Source organism: Malus sylvestris, chromosome 15 (genome assembly GCF_916048215.2).
Source record: "Malus sylvestris chromosome 15, drMalSylv7.2, whole genome shotgun sequence".
NCBI classification, from domain to species: Eukaryota; Viridiplantae; Streptophyta; class Magnoliopsida; order Rosales; family Rosaceae; genus Malus; species Malus sylvestris.
The window spans coordinates 31016460-31027020 of record NC_062274.1 but is presented as its reverse complement, the minus strand read 5'-3'; the positions used below and the strand labels follow the sequence as shown (position 1 = coordinate 31027020).

At 37.8% G+C, this 10561-nt stretch overlaps 1 protein-coding gene across 1 annotated transcript; it reads left to right on the top strand.

Annotated features, from left to right (window-relative positions):
- Window positions 1–589: 589 nt before the first annotated feature.
- LOC126602914 (uncharacterized) lies at window positions 590–1066 on the top strand. Its single transcript, XM_050269733.1, has 2 exons — window positions 590–671; window positions 759–1066. Exons 1-2 carry the CDS (start codon window positions 590–592, stop codon window positions 1064–1066), a joined length of 390 nt encoding a protein of 129 aa, XP_050125690.1.
- Window positions 1067–10561: the final 9495 nt, after the last annotated feature.

The following is a 10561-nucleotide window of genomic DNA, read 5'->3' as shown; positions in this document are numbered from 1 at the left end:
ATTTATAAGTAGTAATATATATTGTCATGCTTCCGATGTGGGCGTGTGAAAGATGGTATAATAATAATACAAGTCTTTGCAAGTTGTGGATTGCTCTGGTAGTTTCCTTTCAACTCACTGCGTCCCGAGTTCAAACCCTTCTCCCTCCCCTTGAATTTGTATAGATTAGTGCAAAATATCAATTGTAATAGGGAAAAAAAAAAACATGATAAGTAAAACTATAAATAATTAATTAATAAAAATTAATACAGCAACAAAATATCTATACAACATGTAAAACCTAATTAACAAAGAAAAGAAGGCATCAAAAATAACAATCCTCACAAGCTCTCAGGTCTCAACACAAGTATATTGAATACATAAATAATAAGCCAGGATCTAACACAAGAACCGTATAACATGTACCAACAAGCAAGAATCAAACACGAGAGCCATGTCACGTTGCAGGACTTCTGAAGACACTCCAGCTAGCACATCCAAGAAAATAGACAGTTTGTAGTAAGCAGTAAGCACAAAGATATCCATTCATGGAGACATATGAACTCTTGAGTGGTTGATTTAATTTGACGGGGGTGGGGAGAGGAATGGGATGGCTGGAATTGTTGATGGAATGGTGGGAATTGAAGGGATTGTTGTTGGGAATTTGGGAAGTGGGTTGGCTGGCAATGGAGGTAGAGTTGTGGGCATAGTAGGCAATGCTGGTTTTGGCAAAGATGGGGTTTGGGAGGTTGGGAATGGAGTTGGCAATTGAGTGGAAGGCAATGGTGGCAAAGTGGCCTTTGGAAGAGTTGGGACGGTTGGTAGAGTAGGCAACGGGGTTGAGGGCAGGGGTGGCAAGGTGGCTTTAGGCATTGTAGGTAGTGAGGGCAGTGGAGGAAATGTAGTTTTGGGCAGAGATGGAATTGTAGGCACCGCCAATGCTGGGGGAGAAGCCGCTGCTGGTGTGTCCAAAAGGTGGCGAGCAGCTTGGCTCATGTGGATGCTTGAGAGTGACAGCACCGCCACCAAAGACAAAGTGAAGAAAAGTTTGGGGGTAGCCATGGTTGAGTTTGACGAGTTGCTATAGGCAAATGTCTTCAATTTGAATTGTTGTTTTTCTGTTGTGAAGAATAGAAAGTCTCTATTGGGTTTTTATAGAGAAAATATGTGTGAAGAGACTGAAAACTTGGACAGCGTCAATACAAGTTTGATGAGTTGTGGTTGGAGGAAGTGGGAAAAAGCAACAGTTAGTTCACCTCCATAAAACTAAAAAATAAAAGAAAAAATCCTTAATTAATCGGTTCCAAATTCAGACCTAACTAATTAGTCTATGCAAATTAGAAATATATAATATATTAATTTTTCGTCAATTCGCCATTTGGCTTTGAAAAACAACACATTTGATGACTAAAAAAGTCCATTTGATGAATTGAGGTGCATCCCATAGGATCTAATCACCATTTTGTGGACTGAAAAACAATGCAGGTTGGTTGCAGATGTGCAATTAGAGAGAGCTTGACGCATAAAAATGTACACTTATATTGGGTACGTATCGGTAAATATTGAGACCCTTTCAATAAGGATTTCATCTCTGGCTAGTTTTTTGTTTTCATGTTTTAATTAGAAAAGGAAGGAATATGCATGAGAGAAATGAGAGACGGGCATAATAACCGTGAACTAGAACAGACGATGTTGCTAAGTTTAAGTATGAGTAATGTTATTCATACTATGTTTTTGTACCACATTTTCATACCACCTTAGGTGGCATTTGATGTGAACAATCACATCAGTAGAGCAAGTCCACCCATGGTGGTTGCTCAGGGAACAGGCTCCAGGAAAGGGCCCGAGGGCCGGTTGGAGAGCCCGAGTGAGGGTGGGAGCCCGAGGGCCGGGGGGGGGGGGGGGGGGTGGGGAATCGACAGGCCTGTGGCCCAAGGTCAGTGATGTCAGACCTGGGTTCGGCCTTTTTTTTTAATTTTTTCTGTGTCAGGCGCGTGCCCTTCACCCGCGAGTGGGGGCGCGTCGCTCGACAGGAATTCAGGGCACGGGCCCGTGCGCCCAAAAAACCCAGTTACCGTTGGGAAGCCACGTGGCTTCCCACGGTCCGTTCGATTGTTGTGACACGTGGCACAATCTGGAGTGTTGGAATTCAAATTTTTTAAAATCTAACGACAGAGCTTAATTATTTGAATAAAAATTTAAAAAAAATCGTAAAAAATCCAAAAAAATTGTAAAAAATCTGAAAATAATTTGTAAAAAATTGTTTTTACTTGTCTATAAATACCACTTCTTCTCCATCTACCTTACACCACAATTTCATATTTTCTCAACTACTTTCAATCAAATTCCTATCTTTCTCTCAAAGTTTCAATCCAAGTTTTTTTCCACAAAATGACTACTGATGCAGGTACGAATTGGTCACTTCTTGAAGATGTTGCGTTGTGCACTAGCTGGGTTGAAGTTACTCATAATTCCCTTTCGGGTAATGAGATGCAGTTGCGAGAAATGTGGAGTTTAATTCATACCAAATTTCTTGAGCAAATGAGTGGGAAAAGAACCAAAGAATCGATGTCCAGTTGTTGGAAAATACTTAGCCATTCCTTTAGTACGTGGAGAGATGCCTTGACAAAAGCTAGTAGTAATGTTCGAAGTGGGGCAAATTATGCGGATGAGGTAAGAATATATTATAATTATTTGTTTGCATTATTATTTTGTTACCTAATTTGATTATAATTATTTGTTTGTATTATTTATTTGTTACCTAATTTCATTATTATTATTTGTTTGCATTATTTATTTGTGACCTAATTTCATTATTATTATTTGTTTGTATTATTTATTTGTTACCTAATAATTTCATTATTATTATTTGTTTGTATTATTTATTTGTGACCTAATTTCATTATTATTATTTGTTTGTATTATTTATTTGTTACCTAATAATTTCATTATTATTATTTGTTTGTATTATTTATTTGTTACCTAATAATTTCATTATTATTATTTGTTTGTATTATTTATTTGTTACCTAATAATTTCATTATTATTCATTTGTAGCAACTTCAAGCACAAGCATGGTATGCTGCCAAAATCAAATCAAGAAACAAATCATTCCACCGGTGGGAATGTTGGAATATTGTTAAAGATTGTCCTAAATTCAAAGTTGTGCCTGTTGGTCCAGAAGTATGCATGAACAGCACCCCTCTACACATCACTTTTGTACACAGCACCCCTCCACACTCTACACCTGATCATGGCTCCCATGTTGAGGAAGAAGATGGAGAAGAAGTGCCTGAAACACCCATTCCTGAACAAGCGTCGGGGTCGACCCATTATCCAATTAGGCCTCAAGGTAAGAAGGCTTCAAAGAAGAAAGGGAGTGCTTCTAAGAATGATTATGGAAAGTACATGCAAGAACTTGCTCGTCAAGGTGAATTGACGTTGGCACGGGAATTGGCGAAATGTGAGGCTGAAAAGGCTAGAGATGAGGCAAAGCTGCATCTATTCAACAAGCATTTCAAGCTGAATAGAGGAAAAAGAACTACTTAGGCAAGAAAGGGAGTTGCTTAGAGAAGAAAGAATTGCACAACGAGATCGTGACATTATGAACATGTGTTTAGAAGGGATGTCTCCAAATTCTAAATATTTTTTGCAGTCGGAGAAAGCGGATGTGGTGCAAAGGAGGCGTGCAAGAGAAGCGAGATCAAGACAAGATGGTCCTAGCACAACAAGACAAGATGATCCTAGCACCACAGATTGGTTAAGTGATGATGAATAGGGTACTTTTTGTAATCGGAGCCCATAGTTTTCCAATCACTTTGGGTTGTAATTTATTATTTATGTTGTTTCCAATTTATTGAAGTTAGTACTTGATTTAAAGTGAGAGTACATTTATTTAATTTCGTAATATATTTATCCTAATAATAGAATCTTTATTCATCAAATTGTTCACGTATAATGAAATTATAAAACACACCAAATAAAACTAAAAAACTCACCAATTGGAATTACATTAACACACCAAATAAAATTACATAAACATACCAAATAATAAAAAACTCACTACAAAAAACACACCAAATAAAATTACATAAACACACCAAATACAAACAAACATACTAAATAAACTTAAGTATCTTCAGCTTGTTTCAATGCCCACTGGTGCTCTATCAAGTCAATTTGCCGATCATTGTGCATAGATGACCTTTGAAGTGCAGTATATTGTTGAATGACCATTTCATTGTAACGTCCATCCCTTTCTAATGGCTCGTGCTGCACGAGTTCTTCGGTGGCATCATGCGCACAATATATCCGTGTTCTTGAATTGTTCATCATGTCTGGCTCTGGCTCATATTCATCAACCGCATCATAATCGAACTCATCTTCCACAATCATGTTATGAAGAATGACGCACGTCATCATGATGGATCGAAGTGACTCTACATCGAACATTCTGGCAACACCCCTGACGATCGCCCAACGAGCTTGAAGGATACCAAAACAACGCTCCACATCCTTCCTGCACCCCTCTTGACAGCTTGCAAATTGTTTTTCCTTTGCACTTCACGGACGTGGCACTGTTTTGACAAATGTTTCCCACCGTGGGGAAATGCCGTCAGCTAGGTAGTATGGCCCGTCGTACCTATGTCCGTTAACGACATACGTGACTTTTGGTGCCTTTCCTTGCAGGACGTCGTTGAACACTAGGGATTGGGCAAGGACGTTGAGATGATTATGAGCCCCCGGAACCTCGAAAAAGGCGTGCCATATCCATGTATCAAAATATGCCATTGCCTCCAAAATGATAGATTTTGCTCATTTTCTGTCCCCATATGCGCCTTGCCATGCACTTGGACAGTTTTTCCACATCCAATGCATACAATCAATGCTTCCTATCATCCCAGGAAAACCTCGCATCTCGCCCTTCTTCAGAAGCCTTTGCAAGTCCATGTGAGTAGGTTTTCGGAGGTACTCTGCGGTGTACAAAGATTCGACTGCTCCATAAAACCTCATCAGGGCCTCAAGAATGGTTGATTTCCCCATCCTCGTTATCTCATCCACTTGGTCTGCAGATGCTCCATACGCAAGCATCCGCAACGCAGCAGTGATTTTTTGCTGAGGCAGGAGATCCATAACACCACAAGCATCCTTCTTTTGCACAAAGTAAGAATCATGGTTGCAAACATCAGTCATGATTCTGTTGAACAAATGTTGTTCCATTCTAAAATGGCGTTTGAAGTACGTATCAGGAAATGCACTGTTATGGACAAAGTAATCGTCCAACAGCTCTTCACCCCGTCGTTGCCTGCTTCTATCAAGGTTTCTTGAACGGCTGGGCCTGCATATCTGAGTAACAGTCTGGATGACTCGACAGGAATGTGAGGCTCTGGCCATTCTTGTTTCGTCATCTTTCCTTCTACGCTCCTCATCCTCTTCCATCTCATTTCGGCTATCTGAAGGTTGAACATTCCTTCAGATTGGTTAAACAATTCTTCCTCTTACTGATCGATTTCCCACATCATCCTTGATGAAGAAGAAGACATTGTAAGGATGGATGGTGAAGAAGAAGCAGAAACTATGAATAATGAGATAGAGATGTTGAGAAAATTGGTGTGAGATTTGTGAGGATGGATGGTGGATTATATGGACGATTAAGAAACGATTGGATTGTAGATAAGGCCACGTGGCATGCCGTCATTCGTTAAAAATCTGATCGAAATCTATCCTCAAAGATTCTGAAAAGATAATGACACGTGGCACGATCGTATTGGATAAAAATCTTATCAAAATCGATCTCCAATAATTATCTTTTCGGATAATGACACGTGGCGCAATTTTGAACGAGTTAAAATCTGATCGAAATCTTTAGACAAGATTCTCAAAAAATAACGACACGTGGCACGATGACATTGGATAAAAATCTTATCGAAATCCATCGCTAAATAATTGTTTTTTTTATAAAATGACACGTGGCGCAACGAGAACGATTTAAAAAATCTTATCCGAAATTACAAATAATTTTATTTTTTATTATTTAAACAAACAAAAAAAAATATTTTATTGCCTATTGCCAGGGGGAGGGCTCCAAGGGTGAAGATGCAAATGACAATTACTGTTCATTAATGGCAGTTACTATTCATTAAAGGCAGTTACTGTTCAATAGGGTGGGTTCAATAGTGGATTGCCAAGGGGGAGGGCTCCATGGGTGGAGTTGCTGTTGGAAGTATGCCCACAAAGCCACTCATTTGATGTAATAGCTTTTGGAATACTTAATGTATTAAACTTTTATATGTTTAATGAAGGGCAAAGCTTATTGTTAATCACTATTTATTGTATCATGTGTTTAAGCAATAAGGGAATCCAAGGGATGTATTTGATCTAAGAGACAAGTGATCTAAGTGAGTTAGATTATCGAGACCATTCTCTTATGTTCATTCCTAAAACGTTCCTAGCCATAGGATTGCCAATTGGGCATTGACAATCCGCTAAGGTTAGTATGTGTTATGTTGACTGAAGCTTGAGTATGACTAGTCTCAAGTCATTTGGTGTTGGACACTAAGACAAACACATAGGTGCTCGAAAGAGTAATCGAGTACACTGAACAACGATCGAAAGAGAGTTCGAACATGCATGTCATGTATGAACTCTAAAGTTGCAATATGCAAAGTAGTCCTTTGACCTAAGGCATCATAGATGTCTAATGGTTAGGTCCTTGATCTTTGATCATGTCAACGGCATTCCATCGGAGTGTCCACGGCATTGTTGGGGTCAAGCTATCTAGTCATGTAGGCATATGAATGCACAACAAGGGATCTCTAACCTTCCATGGTGGAAGGAGAATACTCTAAGATATGATTATAAAGTCTTTGGCCAAAGCAAATGAATATGACATAGGAAGTTTGTTCCAAATCATATTCAAGAGAATCATATAGAAAAGTATCACATTGGATAGTAGACATGAAACAAACTATCACTTAAACAATGTGATTAAGAGTATTGTATTAGAGAAGGACCGTATTGCATTGTAGTTGTAACTGGATAGGTTCTACAACCAATTCTACTTAGCTTGGGTAACCATGACATACTGCTAGGTGTCACTCATGGTTTGTGGAAGCCCTAAATGATTAGCAAACACTAATCATTAAAGGGAGAATTGAAATGTGGTTTCAATTCACAATCGATCGTTAAGAGTAACAATTGCCCACTACCTCGCTAATTGGAACCTAATGGATCGTACACCGAGTAAGGGTGATAGTGAAGAAATTAAATGAAATGGATATGCAATTAAATGGTTTAATTGAAGAATGGTCAAGATTAATTAATTAGTTAATTAATTTTACGAAGGGTTCGTATTGGGCTTTTAAGTTTGTTTTGGGTTTCGGGGCCCAAAAGCGTTTTGGTCCACAAGGCCCATTATGTTTAAGTTGTATGACAACTAAAAAAAAATGGGCAATAAGCCCAATCATTTACAAGGGGCCGGCCATAAGGGGTGAGTGTGAGACTTTGCTTAATTGCAAGTTTGCCACTCACCAAATGTAATGAAGTATAAAAGAAAGTTTATAGCTTTATTTTCATTAGAGTTTTTTCTTTGAGGCAAAGAGGTGAAACATTTTCTCTCTTTCTCTCTACAAAGAGGCCGGCCACTTAGGGAGATTAATCTAGCAATCTTTTCTTCCCTAAGTCATCCATTTCATCTTCACAATTAACCCTTGGTGTGGAGACTTAGAGACACCAAACCTTTGGTGTTTTGGAGATCCTTTCCTTTCATCCTCAAGGACCAAAGGAGCACAAAAGGAGAAGGAAATCACAAGCAATATCCAAGGAGCTTGGAGGTGACTTGAAGGCCCTCCACTTGGGTGAATCCCTTGTGTAAACAAGGATGAGCTTCAAGGGTAAAGAAACTCTAAATCTTTACTTCTCTTTAATGTTGTTAAAGAGTCTTTTGGTTCACCATATACTAGGCTTTGAAAGTCATGGGTTTTATGGATTGTTTTTGGATGCATGCCTACTTTAAAGTGTTAATAGCTTGCATATGTATTCAAATGTTCAGACTTGTTCTTAGCTAGGACAAATTTTTTCCTTCAAGTGGTATCAAAGCCTAGGCCTAGTTTATGGTGAATCCTTTTGGGTTTTGTGATTTTCATAATATGTGATTTAAATGTTGTAAATGTTACAAGCTTTGTTCTTGCTTTTGAATATATAAATTTTGCTAGAAAATTTAGCATCTCAAATGTTGTAGATGTATTTCATTTAAGCATGAATATTGGAACTAAAATTTGGTGCCATGTGTTTTGGGAAATTCGGCCAAATCCAAAGGGTGATTTTTTGGGTTCATGTTTGTCTTGTTAAAATGGTTTTAAAGTGACTTTTGGAACCCCTAAGTACCCTAGGATATTAGCCCTCTTTTGAGTGGTGAAAAATTGAGTTTTGGTGAGTGAAAACATTCATGGAGCTATTATGAGTTTTCATGGTGTTCTTCAATGTTCTTGAAGTTCTTGCCAAGAACATAAAGTTTTGAAGTTTTGATTCAAAAGTTTTATGTTTTTCATAAAGTTTTGGTTTATTAATTGATGGTTGATGGTTATTGGTGAGATGTGATGAAATGGTTTTAATGTTTTGTCATAGATCTTTTATTTTTCGTACAAACCATCAATTTCACCTTTACCTCACCCACCAAAATCAACTTGCAAAAACTTTTTAGAAATTTTTTCATTTCCTCTCTAAAGGCCGGCCACCCCCTAGTGGGGGTACTTTTGGGGCCTTTTGTGCAATTACATAAAGTTTGAGATACTTTTGTGTATTTGCATTTTGGTCCAAAAGTTTACATTTTTACGTTAAGGCCCAAAAACTTTAAAGGACAAATTATTTTGATTCTTTAATGATGTTTTTACATTATTAAAATTTTGGGTTCTAGTTGTAATTACATGAAGTTGTGGACTATTGTGTTTTTACAAAGTGACCCCAAAAGTTTTTGTATTTGCATTGTGGGCCAAATGTTGTGGTCATAGTTTCCTTTTGGCCCAAAAGGATGAGAACAAAATTGTTTTGTCTCTTAAATGAGAATTGGATTTTCGTTTCATTTAGTTCCATTTAAATCAATTCTATGGATTCAAAAACCAATTGTTTAAAGTTGTTTTCTTAGTTAATGTGATTGATTAAGAAAAGGGTGATTATGAACCAAAGGCCTCGATAATTGAGCTATGTGATTGGCCGATTTACATTATGAATGTTTGGGTTTAGTAGTGTAGATTTGAATGTAATTTGATTAATTCAATTTGTTGTAAATGGACATAAGTCCATCATTTGTGTTGTAAAAGGGCATAAGCACTTATTATTATTTCATGTATTCCTTTTGTTTATATGTATGCAAAATGGAATAGTTGGGTCCAACGCCCAATAGGAAATAACGGTTTAATTGGATTAAACGCGTAACTAAAATCAACAACTACCTACCTTAGACCCAAGGTCCAACACAAGGCTCGTGTTGGATCAAATTAAACGGTTCATAATCATCCTGAAACCTAATATGACTATATAGTCCATATGAGGATGCAATGCATTCGTTAGTAGTTCCATATAGTCTCGCTTGTTTCTTCGAAATAGTGGGAGTATTATAAACTACTAATTCATATTAACTTAGACCAATGGTTATGATAGGCCCAAGTTCTTTTAATGAGATTAAAATGATTTTGACGTAGCCCAACACTACTCCCTCAAAACGAATATTAAGTTGATAAGCGAGAGATGTTTTGAACATCTCTTCGTAGGCCTTCCACCGTGGTGGGCTCCAATCGTTTGTGACTCATGCACCGGCTTCACCCTATAATGGGGAAGTTCAAAGTATGTGCTTACATCCAGGAGGAGTCCATAAACATATGATGAGGTGAATGTAGACAACGAGTATGACCAACATGATATAATTCTGAGGTTGTGCTTGAACCTCTACATAAACTAAGCATGGTGGGAATGACTTAACTAAGTGCAATGGTGCCAACATGATGTAATTCTGAGGCAATCATTCTCTAGAGGCCAAACTAGATGGGTAATTACAAGAGTTGTAAATGAATAAAGCGTTATTCTCTCATCATTATTTTTGCTAACCAACATGATATAATTCTGAGGTGGGCTTGGTAATGGTGAGTCTCCCATACCCCGCTAAGAGTTCAATATAACTCTCGAATTCTATTGAGGGATGTGGAATTTGCCAAAAATAGTGGGTGGTACTATTTGATTCAAAGACCCAATCAAATAGTTTTAAACAAACAATCTAATACGATTTCTGTTATGTTATGTAGTTAACGACATGCCTAAAATTATACCCACCATTATACTTGACAAAAAGGGCCTTAAGGGCCAACGTTTCCTTGCTTGGTATCGCCACATTGAGAATGTCTCAAAGGTGAAAGACATATTGTATGTGCTTAAGCAATCCCCTCCTCATGCACCTCCTACGAAACTAGCTTCAAAGGAGGAGTGTCAAAATTATGTTAGACACTATGAGGATGACTTACAAGCCAAATGCTTAATCCTCACTTCACTTAGTGAGGAACTTATGAAGCTACATGAGCACATGGACACTTCT

Excerpts from the sequence above, each read along its gene's own strand:
- LOC126602914 (XM_050269733.1), top strand. The coding sequence starts at position 590 with ATGGCTGGAATTGTTGATGGAATGGTGGGAATTGAAGGGATTGTTGTT. Across the intron at positions 672-758 it reads TGGGTTGGCTGGCAATGGAG|GCAATGGTGGCAAAGTGGCC; the intron begins GTAGAGTTGTGG and ends ATTGAGTGGAAG.